General features: G+C 48.6%; 2 protein-coding genes across 18 annotated transcripts; one reads left to right on the forward strand and one right to left on the reverse strand.

Annotated features, from left to right (window-relative positions):
* Positions 1-641: 641 nt before the first annotated feature.
* On the reverse strand, positions 642-5,403 carry Tmem129 (transmembrane protein 129). Of its 3 annotated transcripts, none has more exons than NM_026698.3 (4): positions 5,049-5,403; positions 2,749-3,223; positions 2,139-2,298; positions 642-2,040 (listed from the first exon to the last, which is right to left on the reverse strand). In NM_026698.3, exons 1-4 carry the CDS (start codon positions 5,251-5,253, stop codon positions 1,792-1,794), a joined length of 1,089 nt encoding a protein of 362 aa, NP_080974.2. In that variant the 5' UTR covers positions 5,254-5,403; the 3' UTR covers positions 642-1,791. The 3 variants fall into 3 exon arrangements, with proteins under 3 accessions (NP_080974.2, NP_001343914.1, NP_001343912.1); NM_001356985.1 differs by having other exon boundaries at positions 4,988-5,403; NM_001356983.1 differs by having other exon boundaries at positions 4,698-5,403.
* Positions 5,404-5,553: 150 nt separating this feature from the next.
* On the forward strand, positions 5,554-19,629 carry Tacc3 (transforming, acidic coiled-coil containing protein 3). Of its 15 annotated transcripts, XR_868281.3 has the most exons (16): positions 5,909-6,153; positions 7,581-7,772; positions 8,769-8,810; positions 8,947-9,071; positions 11,247-11,328; positions 11,693-12,281; positions 14,119-14,171; positions 14,469-14,593; positions 15,389-15,479; positions 15,560-15,661; positions 16,088-16,164; positions 16,244-16,287; positions 16,904-17,073; positions 18,830-18,936; positions 19,152-19,211; positions 19,408-19,624. XR_868281.3 is itself a non-coding variant. In NM_001310541.1 (15 exons), exons 2-15 carry the CDS (start codon positions 8,649-8,651, stop codon positions 19,471-19,473), a joined length of 1,914 nt encoding a protein of 637 aa, NP_001297470.1. In that variant the 5' UTR covers positions 5,554-6,153; position 8,648; the 3' UTR covers positions 19,474-19,628. The 15 variants fall into 15 exon arrangements, 11 of the variants coding, with proteins under 11 accessions (NP_001297470.1, NP_001035525.1, XP_017176273.1 ...); NM_001310541.1 differs by lacking the exon at positions 7,581-7,772 and having other exon boundaries at positions 5,554-6,153; positions 8,648-8,810; positions 19,091-19,211; positions 19,408-19,628; NM_001040435.3 differs by lacking the exon at positions 7,581-7,772 and having other exon boundaries at positions 5,554-6,153; positions 8,648-8,810; positions 14,490-14,593; positions 19,091-19,211; positions 19,408-19,628.
* Positions 19,630-20,405: the final 776 nt, after the last annotated feature.

A 20,405-nucleotide genomic window follows, 5' to 3' on the forward strand; every position in this document is an offset into this window, starting at 1 on the left:
GGCGACCTCCCCCAGCCCCCACGGCCTTCCAGGAGGCTGGCGCTGTAGCAGCTGGGCCTCTGATTGGTTGCCCCTTCGCGGGCCCGAGGGATATTGGCGGGAGATTGGGCAGTGCGCGCCACTGCCTCTCAAAGTCAGGAGGTGTGGCCACGGCGAGGGCCGGCCCACCGAGATGCAGTCCAAGATCCCGACCGGCCCCTCCTACCCACCGCCACAGTAAGGCGGGAGAGCCCGCCTCTAGCTTATACCCATAGCTTTAAAACCGTACAAGCCATCCATTAACAGCCAAATAACTTAGTGGCCTCTTTTTCCCCGCAAGGCCATCTGCCCTGCCTCTGGTGCTTGAGTCTCCAGCACGCAGGCCAGGCCCCTGCAGATCCCACCTGTCCTATGTGGGCAATCATGACCCTTCCCTTAAGAGTGGATCTGGCCCAGAGCAGCGTGAGAGGGTGGGATGGTGGTAACTATGTGGAGCCATCTAAGGGCTTGTCCTTCTGAACGTACCAAGCACTGACACTGGTTTCTTATACGACTTTCTGATCTGTGACTATATTCATCTGACTTTCCCAACATCCTGCAGCCACTATGTAAAATACTGCAAAAGTTTGGTTTTACTACCAGGTTAAACAAAATGAAGTACATCACTTGAAAAGGAACACTTTATTAAATACTGTATCATTTAACTACATTTACATTTATTTGTATAAAATTAACTCTTCTGTGGTTAAAAATAACTTCAAACCACTTGGCCTCTGCTAGGCAGACAGCCCTTGAAACTGGCTGTCTCCTGGTCATACTTCAGGGACAGGCAGAACTGAGTTTGCTCTGGTAGCAAATCCCTGGGGTTAGGTGCAGTGTTGGCTGGATAAGGGGCTAGCTTGGTCTGCTACTACTGCTTTCAACAACTAAATGTAAGTGCTTCAGGACAAGTTGAAGGAGAGGTCATCCCTCTAGCAGCTACACTTTGTGTCAGAGATGGAGAGTAAAGAGCAACCTCTTCCCCACCCATCTGTACCATAGATAAGTGAGTACATCTATGTATATGTGCGTCCATCAGAACCTTAACCACTGAGGTATCCTCTCCTGATCCAAGCACCCCACAGGGGCTTGGCTAACCCTGTGCTACACCCCTGATGGGTTTCTTTCTGGATAGTCCTGTGGCTCTCTGGTCCTTGGCTCCCTAAAACCCTTTCCTAGGGTTAGGAGTATGAGCTTTTGGTCTCCCCTGGACTAGAGAAGCAGGACAAGACAACAAAAGCATTGTGGACCCTCTAAAGCATATGCAACCCTCGTGAGGAACTTGGGAAAGTACTCTGTCATACCTTCCTACCAAGAAGTGGCCCCTTGGCTAGCCACAGTCACCAGGATACCCTAGAAGAGGACTTCACACTAGAGTGGCACCCTGGTGACCCTCTCAACTGTCAGTGTCTACCCAACACCATAGGGTCTGGTTTTTAACTGAAATACAGGTATGCTATGTAATAGAATTAAGGCAAACAGGCCAAATAAAGGCTCTTGAGCCAAACTCCAATGTCTTGGGGCTTTGGAGCATCCTATGTGGCATATCAGCCCCACCTGGAGGTAAACTGGAAGAGAAGAGGCTGAAGGTCCAGGGATAGGGCATTTCCATGAGAATTTCTTCTAAAACTCTTCAACTGACCATAGATAGACTCAAGGTAGAGAGTGGCTGTAGATTAAGTGTGTGCTTTAACTAGAACCTCTTGTCAAAGTCAAAGAGCTTCAGGCACTCCCCAGAAGTGGCTAGTGGAGACACAGAACATACTGTGATGCTCAGCGTACACAGCACACATCCAGGATGCAGAAGCGGGCACGGCAAGTGGGGCAGGGCACACGGCTGGCTAGCCAAGTGTCAGGGCGCTGGGGATCCTGGCGGCTGGCAAACCACTTGCCCATGCAAGTGAGACACCACATGGGTCGGCAGTAACACTGCTGGCACTCGCCGACCGCTGGCTCCTGACAGGTCTTCACCAACTTCACGCTGGCCCGTGTTTGCATGCAGCCTATACAGGGCTCCAGCTCCTACCGAGAGGCAGTTGAAAGAAAAGGGGTTACAGAAAGGCCTACAGGATGGTCCTGGGAGGAGTTCCACCCACTCTCCCACCCGGGCCAGCCCCCACCTGGTTGCTGGGTACTGAATAGGCTGGGTTGACCTCCACATGGGAAGCAAATGTTTCTAGGAAGAGGTCCCCCAGGCTCTGGCGGATGACCACATTGGCTGCACTTCGGATTGGGGCGTGGAGCTTCTCACATAGTTCGCCATATTCTGATGAATTCAGCCTGCAAGAACCATGGCTTGATGAACTGAGACCATCTGCCCTTGGGTCCACAACCTAAAGTCATTCAGAACCAAAAGCGGGCAGGGCCAGGAAAAACAAGCCACCTCGGTGAAGGCATAGCTACTAAAGATGGATGTGAAGGCAAAATCCAGAGTCACTGGTCACGAATCCCCAGCAGGATGGACAGGAAGAGTCTGGAGCTAAAGTGCCACCAAACTACATTCCTAGGCCATCACAAGAAGGTATAGGGACAGCTCAATGACAGAGCAGAAAGAGCGACAAAAAGAAAGCAGAAGGCAAAAAAAAAAAAAAAAAAAAAACCAAACTTGAAGGAGGATGACACTAAAGGGGTCAATTGACCAATGTCATATAGGCCCCAGCAGTGCCTTAGTCTTCCTCTACCTTTAACACCTCCTAAGAAGTACATGATCCACAACCACCATGTACTTACCGAATATCAAAGGGCTGTGTGCCAGGGCTGGTGCTTGCCACACGTATAGTAAGAAGCTGCACAGGTAGGTTTGAGTCTGGCGAGAGATCATGCTGCCGTGACTCTGTCACAGTCAAGTGAACATCCTGTTGCTGAGCCACATGTACACGGTATGTGGTCACCTTCATTACCCATGTGTCTGTCACAATCACTCGGGCACCAGGTGCCCCTGTAGCAAACTTGTCAATCCGTCGGAACTCTGTGTTGATGGAAGAAGCGACAGCCTGCCAACCAGACTGTGGAAGGGCATAGAGGGCCAGGGTTTGGGCCAGTGGGTGTCGGGTCCACCTATCCCAGGACCAGTAGTAGATCAGGGTACAGGAGAGAAGGGGAAGGGTCACAGCCAGGAGAAGGAAGAGTTGCCAGGCTTCTGGGGCCTGACCTGGGGAGTAGAGCTGCTTTTCTGAGGCTGCAAAGCACATGCCCATGTAGTAGCCTGCAGAAGAAAAGACATCTCAGGGGAAGACCTGGATGCTGGGGGCTCTCCTCCTCCCATGGTAACCCATCTGAACACCACAGCGCTCTCCCTGTGCTTGGGGAAGGGAAGAGCTATTTCCTTTCTGTTGCCAGCCCTGAGCCTTGTCTTGGTAACCTAGGGCATGATTAGCTCCCAGGACACGTTGCTTTTACCCCTTCACCTCCACAGCAGGCCTGCCTCAGCTCTTAGCCAGAGCAATGGTACCTCATATTAGAGGAAAGTATTTGCAATTTACTACTATAACTTCACAGACAAAGCCAAGTAGAAATCAAATAAAATCAAAGCTGCTGGTTAGTGGTGATTCATGCTTTCTATCCCAGCACTCAGGAGGCAGAGGCAGGTGGATCTGAGGCCAGCCTCATCTACTGATCTAGTTCTGGGACAGCCATGGATACACAAAGAAAAACAAACAAATAAACAAAAATTTCCTAGAAAACCAAAAGGAAACGACTTTACATAAACTGACCACTGGCCTACTTGAGACAGTTCTTTGGGCTGTATCTTGGTATCTCAATTTTGCCTCCTCTGAGGAGGCAGAGCCAACATAGCCCATCTCAAAGCTGGGACACTGAACAAGAAAATGAGCAAGTACCCAGTGATAGGGCACCTTGCTAGAACAGAGAAACCAGTTTCAGAGCCCTGTTAACCCAACAGGGAGCAACTTGAACATCAAAATGATCTGCAGATGGTAAGGTACTGTTTGAGCAGGCTCCAATCTGCAAAAAACAATAGTAACTGTTTACTTCTAGCCAATTCACTACATGTTAAAATAACTTGTTATGTAGCAACAGAAGACAGCTCCACCGTCTGTCTGCTCTCAATATGACCTCCCTGAGTGACTTGTGCTTATTAACTTTGGGTTCCTTGTTCTGGTATGGGAGTGCCCACTGGACAGCCCTTGGTCAGGAGTCCTGCCTTAGAGCCCCACACTCTTGATATGCCTTGCAGTGTACTAACTAGGTCTCCAAACCAAACTACATGACCATGCCAACTCCATCTCCAGTTCTCCAAAGGAGTCCTCTCCACCCTCCTTCTTCTCAAAACAGATCTGAGTGTTTCTATTACCACACCTGCCTCTGCCTCTCTGGAGCCTAAGCAGCTGCTTCACACCAATCATTCCTGTGCCCAGAGCTGCAAGTATGACAGACAAGCAGACATGTGTTCTCCCAGATCTATCTTTCCCTGTCCCTGTAGCTTCCAAAGGTCTCCTTCATCTGGATCCCAGACTTCAATCACTGCTATATTCCAGCAGTTTCCCCAACCTTTCCTCCAATCAGCCAACAGATGGGCCTCTCCGAGGTCCCACTAGCACTTGGGGCACCACATACCATGGCCTTGGACAGGGCCATAGACCTAGCCCGGCAAAGGAAACGCTCCATTAACATTCCCAACCTTGACCGTCTTCATCTCTGCCTGCTCTTCTTACACCCACCTTCCCCTGGGATCTCTCCAACCCCTGTTGTAATGAAATCAACAGGAGCTCTTTCCTATAGAAATCGTCCAACATAGCAAGCAGGCTGAACGATTCTGCACTCCAGCCGCAGTGATGTCAAAGACTGGAGCTTAGCCCCACCCGAGCACCACTCGCAGGACAGCGCCAGGGCCGCCGCCTCCCAACTGGAAGAGCGTATGGTGCTCTAGAGCGCTCAGCTCACAGCCAGGGCTGCAGAGATCCCGCTTGCTTGTTCATGATCTTGACCGGCTTCTGCTCCAGTTCCTCACCCTTGGAGTCTCCAAGCGCCCGGTTAAGCGCCAACCACCGGCCGGCACACAGGAGGCTCACCTAACGGCAGCAGTGAGTGACACAGTAGTGTGGCGGAAGTGCGGCGAAGGTGGTAAGGTACGAAGGCGGCGTCCTCGCTGCCCAGCCAGCCCGACAACAGATTCTGCACTGTGAGCCCGGCCGAGTAGAACTCGTTGGGCGTGAACACGAAGCACACTGCGAAGACCAGGTAGGCCAACGTGAAGGTCACCTCAGGGCTGTCCATCCCGCCACCGCTCACTGGGCCGTGCAGAGGCAGGAGAGTCCAGTTCTGGACAGTTGGTTTGTTGCCGCAGCCACCGCCGTCAGATCGCCCGCGGGGCACTCTGGGAAACGGAGTCCAAGTCCGGCTACTGGCGGGGCATCCTGCGAATCTGAGCGCCTCCTGTCCAGGCACCCGCAAAGCATTCTAGGAAATGGAGTCCCCTCCTCAGGCTGCCCGCGGGGCACTGTGGGAGACAATTTCCCTGTTGGGTTGACCCGAAGGGCACCCTGGGAGTCAGAGTCTCGCGAGGCCGCCCCCGGCATTCTGAGTGGGGAGTTCTCGGACCCTACGCTGACCCACAAGCTGTGAGCCGCCCAGACACCCCCCGTAAGGGTTCAACTTCTCCCTTACAAACAGCTCGGAGGAGACACTGCAACTGGGTCCATTTAACAGCTGAGAAAAACCGAGCCAGGGCGAACTGGTTTCCAACCGCATTCGCGGCCGACCATGAGATTTTCTGGGCCATGATGGCTCTCACAGTCACTGGCTACCAACAAGCCCTCTCGGCCCCCGATGCTAGACCACAGTTCCCATACGCCCCAACGCTCCCACTGTGCCCTCAGTCCCGGAAGCGGAACTCCCTGCGCAAGAAGGGCGGGACCAGTATGGCTTGCAATTGGCCACAGGTGGCTCTACGGAAGCCTCTTCTCCAACGCGCTGATTGGCTGTGGAACGCCAACTTTCGGTATTTGAATCTGGGGCGGGCGTAGCGGACGACGTTCCGGGACTGCGAGAGCGGACCTTGTTGGGGTTCCTTCGGCTGGGTTTCTCCTGCTCCGTTTTCTTAGCGCGAAGCGGGCACGGCGCTCCTCCCTTGCGGTGGGCGTCCGCGCGGGCCCAGGGCTTGGCAACCGTAGTCAGGTAAGGGAAACGGCGATTTTTTATTTCCCTCGGGCGCAGGGTGGGGATCAGCCCCACGGAACTTGATTCCTGCGAGCTGAGTTACCGTTCCTGTCTTCCGCAGCTTCGCTCTCTCCCTTTGTTGAGGACCCACCCCTCACTCCAGCCTCCTCTGTTCTAAACTCAGGGGATGCACCTAGCCTCCTAGGCAGGACAGGAACCTGCCCGTGGGCTGGGCTTTGCAGGCCGGCCTGCCAGTGATCTCGGTCTGACCCAGTTGATGGCCTCCAAAGAGGCCGTGCTGGTTCCTGTTCTGGTCGAGCGTGTCGTGTAGGAGAATCGCGTCTCAGAGCCAGGGACATCCGTCGCCCCAAGTCTCTTACTCCATCTTTTCTGCGAAACTATTCTGTCTGTCGTCTGTCTTCCTGAACCCAGGGATATTTCTTGTTCCTGGGTCTGTGCCTCTAAGTCCTCCTTCCGTACAGCCTGACCACAACTTCAAAATAAATGGCTTCTCTTGGAAACGCTTTCTTTCCAACTCCAGATGGTCCTGATAAGTTTCCCTTCTCTATTGCATCCTTCTCTGAACAGAGTCCTTTAAGGCTAAGGCCTTTTTCCTCAACTTTAGCTACCAGAATGACCTCATGCCTATACCTATACAATTTGGTTCAGCAATGCATATTTCCAGTCATGATCGCTTGATTGTACACTTCTGTCCATGCACTGTTCGAGGTGGGAGATGTTTCTTTCTCCTTCAACCTTCAAACTTCACCTCAGAGACCATCAGTCAACTTGAGCTTTATCATCTCCCATAGGTGATTTGACCCCATACTTGTTCTCAGAAGGACAGGTGCAGCAGCAGCAACAAAACTTCCTATGTTCCCTGCCCCACCCCTAGTCACTCCTGCACCATGAAGACATCAGAACAAGAGGAAAGGCCCCTTGTGGGTGGGACCATCTCTGGGCTGGTAGTCTTGGGTTCTATAAGAGAGCAGGCTGAGCAAGCCAGGGGAAGCAAGCCAGTAATGAACACTTTCCCCCTTTCCCCCTTGATCACTAATTGAGAAAATGCCTTACAGTTGGATCTCATGGAGGTATTTCCTCAACTGAAGCTCCTTTGTCTGTGATAACTCCAGCTGTGTCAAGTTGACACAAAACTAGCCAGTACAGGTTCTGATGTCTTCTTGGTGCAGGAGTGACTAGAGGTGGGGCAGGGAACATAGGGAAGTTTTGTTGCTGCTGTTGCACCATGGCCTCTGCATCAGCTCCTGCTTTCTGACCTGCTTGAGTTCCAGTCCTGACTTCCTTGGTGATGAACAGCAGTATGAAAGTGTAAGCCGAATAAACCCTTTCCTCCCCAACTTGCTTCTTGGTCATGATGTTTGTGCAGGAATAGAAACCCTGACTAAGACAGAACCCAAATCTGGCTTGTCAATTTTTGTCTCCAGGAACTCCCTCCAGGAGCTGGGGACATGGCTCAGACAGTATTGTGCTTGACAAATGAGCATGAGGACTTGACGTCAGATCCTCAGCACCCACCTAAATTGTGTGGTGTGGCTGCACCCATTTGTAATCCTAGCACTGGGAAGGCAGACTGGAGGATCCCTGGAGCTCCCTGGCCAGATTGTCTTGCTGAATTGGTGAGCTCCTGGGTCAGTTAGTCTAACAAGGTGGAGAACAATTGAAGAAAACACCTCCTGTCAACCTTTGACCTCCCCTTCACACACACCTCCAACCCTCATCCCATCCGAAGCAAAAGCTGAACCGATTGTTCTGCTTTCTTGCCTGAAAGACTTCACCTGAGGCTGTACAGCCCAGAGGCCTATGCTTGTAAATTCCACATCCATTTCAGTGCCCTTTCCTCATGCTTTCTGGGAAAAAAATCCTAAACATTGCTCTTGATTTGTTTTCTCTACTTTATGACCTGTGTACCTTGCTGAGCAACCTAGTCTACCTCTCTTTTGCTAAGGGAACCTCTGGTTCTGTCCCTCTCCCTCATTTCCTCAAGGCTCCTAGAGCAGAGTCAGCAATAGCTTCTCTTGATGACCTCCCTCCCCAGTACCTCTCCTTACTCCTCAACCAGAGCCCCCAAGGTTTCACCCACAAGAATCCATGGTCCCATGCCTCTGCCTCCCAAGTGCTGGGATTAAAGGTGTGCTCCACTACCACCCTATTACTTTGGTTCTCTTCAAACCAAAATTATATCCCCTAACTCTTGTCTTACAGTGTAATACATTAATGGGAGTCATTTTGAACACCTGGTTCTCTTTCCTTCTCTGCCTGAACCCTTTTAGCAGTTGGCTCAGGAAGTAGCAGTATCCTTGATGCAATACAAGGGACTCTGAGGCTTTCTCTGGAAGATGACACCTACTTGAAGTATTAAGTATACCTGTAAAGGGTACTAGCTCTACCTGTCCAGAAATAGAACATCTCCCTGCTATGCTCACGGGGCATTTCTGTACATACGCTGCAGCATCATTGACTTCCTAGTGACTAAAACATACTGTTTTCCCAGAATGAGTCTGCATGTCTTAAATGACGAAAACGTGCCCAATGAAAAGAGTTCACAGTGCCGTGATTTCCAGTTTTTGCCACCAGAACTTACCGGCAGATCATCTGTTCTTTGTCTGTCACAGAAAGAAAATGTACCACCCCAGAGCCAGGCTAAGGCCACAAATGTAAGTGCGGACTGTACTGTGTATGCTCCTCAGGTACTCTGGGACTGGCTTTCTGAGAGCCTTGCACTGTAGCAGGTTGGCTTGCTTGTGAGGGCGTGTATCATGGAGCATATGCACTCTCCTCGACTTTCACTAGGTGACGTTCCAGACACCACCTCGGGATCCACAGACACACAGGATCTTAAGTCCTAACATGACCAATAAGCGTGAGGCTCCTTTTGGATTACAAAATGACCACTGTGTCTTCTTACAGAAAGAAAAGTAAGTGTGGATGCCTTTCACTGTTCTTCAGTACTGTCTGTCCTCTCTGAGGGTTGTTGCAAAATCTTCCAGTCCTGTCCTATCTAGACTTTCTTCTCTTGATCACTGTCCTTAAGTGTAGTATCTGGCACGGTTGTCAGTTGAGAGTTAATCATCAGCTAGTTGAACTGTTTTAATTCCATCCTTTACTCTTTTGCTATGTTCCTACCTAACCCCAAAGCCCATATAAAAACTACCCAATCCAGTTATTATCATTGTAAGCTGTAAGCCTAGATTGGGCAGATCTAACACTATACAAACTTCTTCTCCAGCTATAAGATCCCTTGTTACTTACAGTTCCTCCTGGCCCAACATGGCTTCTTCCTCCTCCTGTTCCATCTTTTCTCCTTCCCCTCTCATCCTCTCCTCTTCTCTCTTCTCTCTCTCTCTCTCTCTCTCTCTCTCTCTCCCCCCTCCCTCCCTCCCTCCCTCTCTCACCCTATCCCCACTTTCAAACCTCCAGTCCCATCTTTCCCCTCCATTGTCCAGTCGCAGGCTCTAGCCTTTATTGACTAGTTAAAATGGGAGACGGTTCACATGAAATCACCTGAGTACATAATGGGCTGCTTGTCGAGGGCAGCCCCTCTTGAGGAAGCAGAATTACCATCAGAATATAAACAGCACCAGGACAACCCACAGTGCCTACCACCTATTCTTTATTTCTATGACTTGATAGAATGATTAGATCTTATTTCCAGACAAGATTACCTATAGTTTCCTTCCTATTGAGTTTGCTTATCTCTCCCTTCTGCTTAAGATTAGCGTTTGGCACCAAGTGGTGGTGGACACCTTTAATCCCAGCACTCGGGAGACAGAGGCAGGCGGATTTCTGAGTTCGAGGCCAGCCTGGTCTACAAAATGAGTTCTCTATATAGCCAGAGCTATACAGAGAAACCCTGTCTCAAAAAACCAAATAAAACAAAACAAACAAACAAAAATTAGCATTTGGCTTCCTGTGCTCAAAACTTGGAGAGAGCAGATAGACTCATAAACAGAAATTATCATATGAATGATGAGTCAGGGCTTGGGAGATGGCTCCTTTGGTACTGTTGGCTATACAAACGTGAGGGCTTGAGTTCCATCCTCAGTATCTAGATCAAACTCCCCAAGCCAGTACGCAGAAAAGGGGAACACTGTCATCCCAAGAGCAGCTTCTTAATGTGTGTGTGATCTGGAACCTAAATGCCACTTGTTTATGTAGCCAGCATTCTACTTTACTTCAAACTTCAGGACAAACAGATCTCAGGTTAGTCCAAACGAGGCACAGCTTCAGAATCCCTGTCCCAAGACCATGGGAGAGGCACTCTAGAGTTGTTCACAGCATATGTGCACCTTACTAACAGTAAAATGAGTGCAGGTAGTTCCCCAGTAATCCTAGCATTGTGGCTGAGGAAGTCAGATCAAGAATTTGAAGCCAAGCACACGTGGCACACGCCTTTAATCCCAGCACTCGGGAGGCAGAGGCAGGGGGATTTCTGAGTTCGAGGCCAGCCTGGTCTACAAAGTGAGTTCCAGGACAGCCAGGGATACACAGAGAAACCCTGTCTCGAAAAAACCAAAAAAAAAAAAAAAAAAAGAATTTGAAGCCAGATTTCTCTATGTAGTAAGAGCATTTCTTTAAAAACTAAAAATAAAAAAATAAATAACAGGGCTGGTGAGATGGCTCACTAGGTAAGAGCACCCGACTGCTCTTCCAAAGGTCCAGAGTTCAAATCCCAGCAACCACATGGTGGCTCACAACCATCTATAATGAGATCTGACTCCCTCTTCTGGAGTGTCTGAAGACAGCTACAGTGTACTTACATATAATAAATAAATATTTTTAAAAAATAAGTAAATAAAAAATAAATAAATAAATAAACAACAAAAAAACATACGCTACCAATCAGGTGAAAACTGGCTGGTACCACAGCAAGCCATTGTCCTTAGGTACTCCAAGAAGCAGCTGTGACCTGAAACTATGCTAGCATTCCAGCAGCCAGGTACTCTTACCTCCAGAGAAACATCATAATTTTCATGTACCTTCTCAACATGAGCAGTTTTTCAGGTGAATCAGCATAAGAGGGAGGTAACAGAGTTCAGTGCCAGAGCAGGGCACACAGGGAAGACCCAGCTCTGACAACTCTGTCTCTCCAGCCAGCGGCCTTTAGCCCCAGTGGATGATGCACCTGTGGTTCAAATGGCAGCTGAGATCCTAAGAGCAGAAGGCGAGTTACAGGTATGTGTGTACATGGTTAGGCGCTGTCAATATTATTACATATTGTATAGAAAAATAACAGGGTATTGAGGTATAGTGGTGCATACTCTTAATCCTAGCACTTGGAGCGCAAAGGCAGGCAGATTCTGAGTTCTAGGCCAGCCCAGTCTATAGTGAATTCTAGGGCTTCAGAGTGAGACCTTGTCTCAGAAAAATAACATAGTAGAAGAGGCCACCAGCTGTCTTCTAGTAACAGGGTGGGATATAACACTACCGCCATCCCCTAGAGCTGCCTCACTGTCTGGGTTTATTTTAAGGAGAGAGTGGTGGGGCTCTCCCTCACCCAGAACCTCACTCTACAAGGTGATGATGACTTTCTCTCTAGGAGGGAATCTTGACTTCCTCAAGCCTTTCAGCTTCCACAAGTCTTCTGGACAGTGAGCTGGTGACCCCTCCTATCGAGCCAGTGCTGGAGCCTTCCCATCAGGGACTAGAACCTGTCTTGGAAAGTGAGCTGGTGACCCCTCCTGTTGAGCCAGTGCTGGAGCCTTCCCATCAGGAACTAGAACCTGTCTTGGAAAGTGAGCTGGTGACCCCTCCTATTGAGCCAGTGCTGGAGCCTTCCCATCAGGGACTAGAACCTGTCTTGGACAGTGAGCTGGTGACCCCTCCTATTGAGCCAGTGCTGGAGCCTTCCCATCAGGGACTAGAACCTGTCTTAGAAAGTGAGCTGGTGACCCCTCCTATTGAGCCAGTGCTGGAGCCTTCCCATCAGGGACTAGAACCTGTCTTGGACAGTGAGCTGGTGACCCCTCCTATTGAGCCAGTGCTGGAGCCTTCCCATCAGGGACTAGAACCTGTCTTGGACAGTGAGCTGGTGACCCCTCCTATCGAGCCTTTGCTGGAGCCTTCCCATCAGGGACTAGAACCTGTCGTGGATCTAAAGGAAGAGAGCTTCAGAGACCCATCAGAAGGTATGTGGTATAAATGCTTTTTTTTTTTTTTTTTTTTTTTTGTAAATGCATTTTTAAAAGTAATAATCCTTTCTCTGTCCCAGCTATCTCCCAATAAATGAAACAGAAACTGTAAGATTTTTTTTTTTTTAAGATTTATTTATTTATTATATGTAAGTACACTGTAGTTGTCTTCAGACGCACCAGAAGAGGGCGTCAGATCTCATTACGGATGGTTGTGAGCCACCATGTGGTTGCTGGGATTTGAACTCAGGACCTTTGGAAGAGCAATCTGTGCTCTTAACCGCTGAGCCATCTCTCCAGCCCCCTAAACTGTAAGATTTATTTCATAAGCTTTACAGCACAGTAGCTGATAGTAGTAATAGTAATTGATCTATTACTCTAAACTAATCTGGCTACTTCCCAGCCAAAATACTTGCATTTTAGTATTGGTCTGGCTGTCTCTGCTCAGGTGTGTTCCCATGATGTCTCTTTTTCTCCTGTGGAATTTAATCTCCCCTCCCTCCCCCTTGCTCCTTCCCTATCTCCCTCTCTCCCTCCCTCTCCTTCTCTCTCCCCCCACACCCCCCCGGGCTTGGAAGTCCAGCCCTAGTCTCTCTTCTGCCCAATCATTGGCTGATCAGCTTTAATTGACAACTCTGAAAGTAAGTGGGGAACAATATTTACACAAAATTCAGGCAGGCGATACTTAAAATAAGCAATACAGTGCCTTGTCCCGATTGCAACCAGATATGGAGGCAGAGAAATCAGCATTTGAATAATACAAGGATAATCTTTACACAGATTACAATAACATGCCTACAATGTGGCCCCAAGGTGTCACCCTAGGCTTCTCTGAAAGTCCCTGTGGACACTTATGTACCTGCAGGTTCCAGGTAGTTATCCACAGGCTGTTCCCTGACTAATTCACATACAAACTTTTGCTCCCAGCCATACATGGTGACATAAACCTTTAATCCCAACACTGGGTAGGCAGAGGCAAGGAGGATCTCTGTGAGTTTGGGGCCAGCCTGGTCTACAAAGCCAATTCCAAGACAACCAGGGCTGTCACACAGAGAAACCCTGTCTCTAGAAGTGAGGGGTGGGGAAATGGGGTATTGTCTTAGGGTTACTATTGCTGTGATGAAACACCATGACCAGCCTGACAGTGGTGGCACAGGCTTTAATTCCAGCAGAGGCAGGCAGATTTCTGTGAGTTCAAGGCCAGTCTGGTCTATAGAAAGAGTTTGAGGACAGCCAAGGCCACACAGAGACTCCTTGTCTCAAAAACAGGAAAAAAAAAGGCCAGACAGTGGTGGCTCATGCCTTTAATCCCAGCACTTGGGAGGCGAGGCAGGCGGGTTTCTGAGTTTGAGGCCAGCCTGGTCTACAGAGTGAGTTCCAGGATAGCCAGGGCTACACAGAGAAACTCTGTCTCAGAGAGAGGGAGAGGGAGAGGGAGGGAGGAAGGAAGGAAAAAAATTTTTTTTCAGGGTCTTCTTGACCTACATAGAAAGTTCAAGGCCAGCCTGGACTAGAGAACCAGTTCCCCAAAAGGAAAAGTTGGGTCTTTATCCATGGGTTTCACATCTTCACATTTAATCAACCTTGGGTAGAATTTTTAAATGTCTTTACAGAATACAGAAGAGGGAAAGAAAGTACTTTTTCTCCCTGTATAAAACTGGAAGCTCACCTAGGACTTTCTTCGTAGAAGCAGGGAAGCTGCTAGTTTGGGTGCTGGAAACAATCTCTGAATTTATTTCAAAGAGCAATGATCCACTCTGGTGAATCCTTTGGGCATGCAGCCCTCAGGGCCTGCAGTATTTGAGGTGAATGGTAATACTGTTCATTGTTTCAGTCCTAGGTACTGGTGCTGAAGTGGATTATCTGGAGCAGTTTGGAACTTCCTCGGTAGGTACTTAGCCCTTAATGACAGCCTTATCTGAAATGTGTAATCCAGTCAGCCCAGGCCATCTATCCTTGATTCCTGGAGCATCCTATAGCTTCTGTATCATGTCTGGTCAAGTCTGAGTGTAAGAGCCTTTGTCTTGCAGCAGAGTTCTGACCCAGGACTCTCCTCACTCCCAGATAATCCTGGTTTTATCGGGGTATGTTGTGGTCTCCCCAGACCACTTTGCTCAACAAGATCATCCTGGCTTCTGGGAATGTATCTGTAAAAGCAATGATGAATCATGCTAATTTTCCTAGTCCCATCTCTCCAACTCTCAGTTTAAGGAGTCGGCCTGGAGGAAGCAGTCTTTGTACGTGAAATTTGACCCTCTTCTGAAAGACAGCCCTTTGCGGCCAATGCCGGTGGCCCCAATAACAAATAGGTATGTCCCTCCTTTGAAGCTGTTAGCACCAGCCAAGGCATCTCGTGGCTGCTAACTAAATGTACTGATTTGAAACTTCTGTAAAAAGGCTAATCTCAACTAGAATGAGTGATGGTGACAGACAGGACATTGAGCCTAGAGCCAGACTCACCTATCAGATAGTCCATGTTTGTAAGGAGCTCTGCCATGCTCTCTTCACACAGGCCACACCAGCAATGACTGCACAGCAGGGGTACCAGACTAGGCCAGGTTACACAGTCTGTTTTTATGAGTGAGTTCCACAGTAATGCCTGTTCCTTCATGAATCATCTATAACAACTTGTATTATAAAGGCAGATTCGAATTGGTGTGACAGAAACCATAGGGCCTTCAAATCTGACATTTGTGGGAAAACCCTCTTTAGAAAAAAATACAATCAAATAATACTGAGAATTATGTGCTAAATCTAACACAAGACCCTTGAGCCCAGGGGAGGAAAGATTTGCCCCCTCTAACTAGATATTCACCCTGTAGACTCTGAGGACACCATGTCACAGTAAGGTATCTACACTGTCTGCACAGCTTGCTATGAGCAAGGGAAGCATCAGGCTTGCCTCATAGTGAGTGGGCAGGTGGGACTTGAGGCAGTAACTGTCGGGCCCAGTTCTCCATTCTCAACTCCTAGTCTTTTGGTTTTTTTATATTTGTTTTTAGACTAAGACCCAAACACAAAGCTTGTTAAGACAACACTACTGACTTTTATGCCCTATTCAATACCCAGAGCATAAAGTGATCTTGCTGCGTGCTTGGTTTCAGTACACAGGATACAGAGGAGGAGTCTGGTTCTGGAAAGCCGACAGAAGCTGAGCTTGTCAACTTAGATTTCTTGGGAGATTTGGATGTTCCGGTAAGTACTTTCATATCTTTGGTGCAATTTCTGTGGTCCAAAGGGATGAGATGTTGAGAGCCTATGTTTTATTCACACAGGTATCTGCCCCACCCCTGTGTGTCCTTGAGCCTCGAGGTCTCCTTCCTGCTGAGCCTATTGTGGATGTGCTGAAGTACAGCCAGAAAGACCTGGATGCAGTGGTGAGACCTGGTAGCTGCTTTGTAAAACTTGCCACACAGACTGCCTACAGGAGTTTCCTATATTCTTCTATGTGTCCCAAAGATCAGTGAACAGCACCTGGACAGTTCTGAGGGCCCTCACTCTGAACTTGGGCCTGTGGTACTTGCTTTTATATAGCCATCTGGAATGGGTTTGGGGAGCCCCCTTGTGGGTAATGTAAGTTAATACATTAAGGGATAACTCCCAAATGCCTGCTGGGTTCCACCATAGCAGGTTCCCCTCATGACCATGGCCAGCATCCCCACTTGGCATCATACTGGAGTAATCATAACTCAGTAACATATCTCCAGAGACTCTGGATAGGAATGAAACAAACCCTAGTGGGAAAGGTACCCCACAGGCCTGTGACTGGTCCACCAGCTGACCCAAGTGTGTGGGTTTTGTAGGTGAATGTGATGCAGCAGGAGAACTTGGAGCTGAAAAGCAAGTATGAGGACCTCAACACAAAATATTTGGAGATGGGGTAAGAGTACAGGCACCAGTACCGACCTAGGTCTGCTCATATCACAAGCCACAGGTGCTCATCCTCTCTCCTCCTATAGGAAGTCCGTTGATGAGTTTGAGAAGATCGCGTACAAATCATTGGGTGAGTGCCAGCTGGGTCTCTCTCCATGTGTTTGAGGTAACAACATCCTGTTTATTTCTTCTCCTAACCCATGCTCTGAAGCTGTGAAGGTTTAATGAAGTGAGGTACCCATGTGACTGACACTCAACTGAACAGCTGGTGGCCAAAACAGATGCTGTGCAACTGTCACACCATACATACCCTGTCCTGCCTTCCCCTCCTCAGAGATAATTAATTGCTAATTAATTGCAAGTATCAGAGTAGAAACACAGTGTCCCTGAGGATTCTCTAACCAGCAGTGGCTCTGATAGGTCTTCCTGCTCTCCTTCCCTAAGACCCATAAACCACGTGTGCTGGTGTTAATCTAAGCCCTCACTGTTGGGTCTTCAAGCTCCTTATGAGAGTGACATGGAAAAAGCAGCTGTGTGACATAGGGGGCCTATGTTATATCCCAGAGAACCTGAAGGGGATGTGTGTTATGGAACACTTAGTAGTGTCCATACCTGCTGTTCCTGGCTGCTTATCTCTTTCCTGCTGCTCTGCCTCACCCCTTGTTTTACTGTTGTCTCTGGTATCCAGTGGAGTCGTAACTTCCTAATCCCAGGTACTTCACTTTTTCTTTTTTTTTTTCTTTAAGAGGAGGCTGAGAAACAGAGGGAACTAAAGGAAATAGCTGAAGACAAAATCCAAAAGGTTTTAAAAGAGAGAGACCAACTTAATGCAGACCTGAACTCCATGGAAAAGTCCTTTTCTGACCTTTTCAAACGGTTTGAGAAGCGGAAGGAAGTGATTGAAGGCTACCAGAAGGTGTGTTGTATCCCCTTTTGGCCTTTGCTTTGAGGGCATAGTCCATACCAGTGGTGCCATGAGCTGAGTTATATATACCTGGGTTCTTGACTGTACATTTCCTGCACCAGGCCGTGTGATATCCTGTCAACAAGACAAGCTGCACCCAGTAGATTCTGGTAGAAAAGCGCAGCCAGGGGCTGGAGAGATGGCTCAGTGGTTAAGAGCACTGACTGCTCTTCCAGAGGCCCTGAGTTCAATTCTCAGCAACCACATGGTGGCTCACAGCCATCTGTAATGAGATCTGATGCACTCTTCTGGTGTGTCTGAAGACAGCTACAGTGTACTCACATAAATAAAATAAATCTTTAAAAAAAAAAGAAAAGCACAGCCAGTCTGTGAGACATAGGTTTTAGAGGCTTCAGGAGCCTCAGCAGAAGAGACTGGGGGTCTCCCCACTCAGTGGTAGTATGTCTGGCATACATGAGGCCCTTAGCTCAATCTCCATTAACTTTTCAAACTCCCTGTCCCCCCAAAGGAAGAAAAGTGGGAAGAGGAAAAAAAAACTTTGGCAGAGTGTCCTAGATAGGGTTTCCACTGCTGTGAAGAGACACCATGACCAAGGCAACTCTTATAAAAGGACAACATATATTGGGGGCTGGCTTATAGGTTCAGAGGTTCAGTCCATTATCAAGGCAGTATCTAGGCAGTCAAGGTTCTACATCTTGATTGGAAGGTAGCCAGGAGAAGATTATCTCCCACATGGCTAAGAAGAAGATCTCTGAGCCCACCGCCACAATGACACTCTTCCTCCAACAAGGTCACACATCCTGATAGTGCCACTTCCCAGACCAAGTGTATGCAAACCACCACACTGAGTTTGGTATTCTTGGGAGATGGAGTTTGGGAGTTTAGGGGACAACTGACAGTGGGCTCAGGAATATCTTGCAAGAAAGGGGAAAGTGGACAAAACTTGGCTTTCCCCATGGTGACTAGTGGAGAAAACAGAAGTCACTTCGGAACCCTGCTCCATGACCCTCAGTAGTCAACTCTTCACTGTGAGTCTGAGAGGGAGCAAAGCTGCATATATCCCTCAGGACTGTGCTACCACCAGCCAGTCTACAGTAGTCCTGGTCATGGTTTCCACTCTAGTAAGAACTGATGCCTGTAGGAAGGTCTGGGGATCAGGCCCAGGTCACAGAGGTGGTCGGCCAGGAGCTCACTGTACCTGGAAAGTGGGATAGACTGCTTTGGTTTTTCAGACAGGGTTTCTTTGTGTAACAGCTCAGGCTGTTCTAGAGCTCACTTCATAGACCAGACAGGCCTCAAACGCACAGATCTGCCTGCCTCTGCCTCTCAAGTACTGGGATCAAAGGAATGCATAACCACCCCCGGCTCAAGAGGCTTTTTTTTTAATTTACATTGCACATGTTGCTTCCAGTCTCCCCTCCCCTAGTTCTTCACGTCATCTCCCCTCCCCTTTGTTTCTGAGAGGGTGCTTACCTGTCCACTCACCCCCCACCAGCAGCCCCCTTTCCTGGGGCATCGAGTTTCTACAGGATTAGAGGCATCCTTTCCCATTGTGGCAAGATAAAGCAGTTCAAGAGGCTTTTTCTAAAGAGAAAATGCCAAGTTCTGAATCACTAATGTCCCCAAAAGCCTTAAGTGTCTGCAGTCTGCACCTGGCCCTGGGAGTCCCCAAACGCCAGGCCTGGATAGGACTCTAGCTTTGATGGAACAGTATACTTTTAATGTTTCCTGTTTGTTCACTCTCTAGAATGAAGAGTCACTGAAGAAGTATGTTGGGGAATGCATAGTGAAAATTGAAAAAGAAGGCCAGAGGTACCAGGCGCTGAAGATCCATGCAGAAGAAAAGCTCAGGCTGTGAGTACCAGATACCCATCCTGGGAGGGAGGGAGGGAGGGAGGGAGGGAGGGAGGGAGGGAGGGAGGGAGGGAGGGAGGGAGGGAGGTCGGTCGGTCTGCCTGCCTTGTAGCTGGGCCAGGCCTAGCCTGTGTCTCTGTTTCTGCCCCTCAAGGGCAAATGAGGAGATCGCCCAGGTACACAGCAAGGCCCAAGCAGAGGTACTGGCTTTGCAGGCAAGCCTGAGGAAGGCACAAATGCAGAACCACTCGCTGGAGATGACTCTGGAGCAGAAGGTAGGACACAGAGACCCCAAGGCCTGTTGGAGCTGACTGTGATTCACGGGTTGCCTGGACGTTATCTTTGAGGAAGTCAAGGGCCAGCCTTTTCCTTTCTAGTCTCCTTTTCTGCTTGAGAAGGGTGGGACCTTCCTAGCCAGTTGCTACTCCCTCTGAAACCCTACAGAAACCAGTCTCATCTTTTCTCCTTCAGACAAAAGAAATTGATGAGCTGACCCGGATCTGTGATGACCTCATCTCTAAGATGGAGAAGATCTGAGCACAGCCAGCTATAACCAGCGCTCTTCTGTCTGTCTACCCATTTATTTCCTTATCTGTCTGATTTATCTCTTACGTGTGGTTTATTTAACCTCTGTTCATTTCTAAATTACTTTATTTTGAAAAGACTAAAGTTTAATCTCAAACTCAAAGTCAACCCAGGTCCTGTTGTTTATAACAAGCTCATTTGCCTCTTTTTCCAGGTAGTTCAGCTTGTTTGAAAGCAACTCTCTGCGATCCTTATATAACAGTGGTTCTTAGTCTTCCTAATGCTGTGTGACCCTTCAATACAGTTCCTCATGCTGTATTGACACTCAGCCACAAAATTTTCATTGCTATTTAACTATCATTTTGCTGCTGTTGGAATCATATCTGTGTTTTCTGATCGTCTTAGGTGACCCCTGTAAAAGTTATTCAACCCCCAAAAGGGGTTGAGACCCACAGGTTGAGAACTGCTGTTATATAAATTTGGGAAGGGAAACAGGGCCCAGAATATTTGGTTGGTTTCAGAAACTTCCTGAAGCTATTGAGTTGTTTACTTACTGAGATTAAGGAGATTCCCTATAGCATGGGATGTTTTGCTTCCCTTTAAAATATCCTGTATCTTAAGGAGCCAAGAAGGAAAGTTATCTCCTAGAAGAGCTGCCTATGCAAAGCCCAGCACTGGCCTGAGGCTAAGAAAAGCCTTTGCCACTAGACCATCTTGTCTCCCTGGCTGTGGGAGCTCCTTGTGAGCCTGATCTCTACCTACTAGGTAATGAGCAGATAGGAGACGTGTGCTCAAGTCCTACCTAATTCAGGCTTCTAGTCAGCCACATAGCTTGGGAGAGAGGCACCCTATCCCTGATACATACCTTCAGACTGTATACACTAAAAGTCAGATAGATGCAAGTTTCCACTTTAAACCAAAAGCCAAGTAGCCAGGGCTTGATG

The sequence above is a fragment of the Mus musculus genome, chromosome 5, assembly GCF_000001635.26.
Source record: "Mus musculus strain C57BL/6J chromosome 5, GRCm38.p6 C57BL/6J".
NCBI classification, from domain to species: domain Eukaryota; kingdom Metazoa; phylum Chordata; class Mammalia; order Rodentia; family Muridae; genus Mus; species Mus musculus.

What these genes read in the sequence shown, in the direction of transcription:
- Tmem129 (NM_026698.3), bottom strand. Translation starts at nt 5,253, where the DNA reads ATGGACAGCCCTGAGGTGACCTTCACGTTGGCCTACCTGGTCTTCGCA. An exon ending in ACACAGCCCTTTGATATTCG is followed by an intron (nt 2,299 to 2,748) that starts GTAAGTACATGG and finishes TGGTTCTTGCAG; the next exon opens with GCTGAATTCATCAGAATATG. An exon ending in ATTCAGTACCCAGCAACCAG is followed by an intron (nt 2,041 to 2,138) that starts GTGGGGGCTGGC and finishes GCCTCTCGGTAG; the next exon opens with GAGCTGGAGCCCTGTATAGG.
- Tacc3 (XM_011240715.1), top strand. Translation starts at nt 7,605, where the DNA reads ATGGCTCAGACAGTATTGTGCTTGACAAATGAGCATGAGGACTTGACG. An exon ending in ACAAAATATTTGGAGATGGG is followed by an intron (nt 16,165 to 16,243) that starts GTAAGAGTACAG and finishes CTCCTCCTATAG; the next exon opens with GAAGTCCGTTGATGAGTTTG. An exon ending in GATCGCGTACAAATCATTGG is followed by an intron (nt 16,288 to 16,903) that starts GTGAGTGCCAGC and finishes TTTTTCTTTAAG; the next exon opens with AGGAGGCTGAGAAACAGAGG.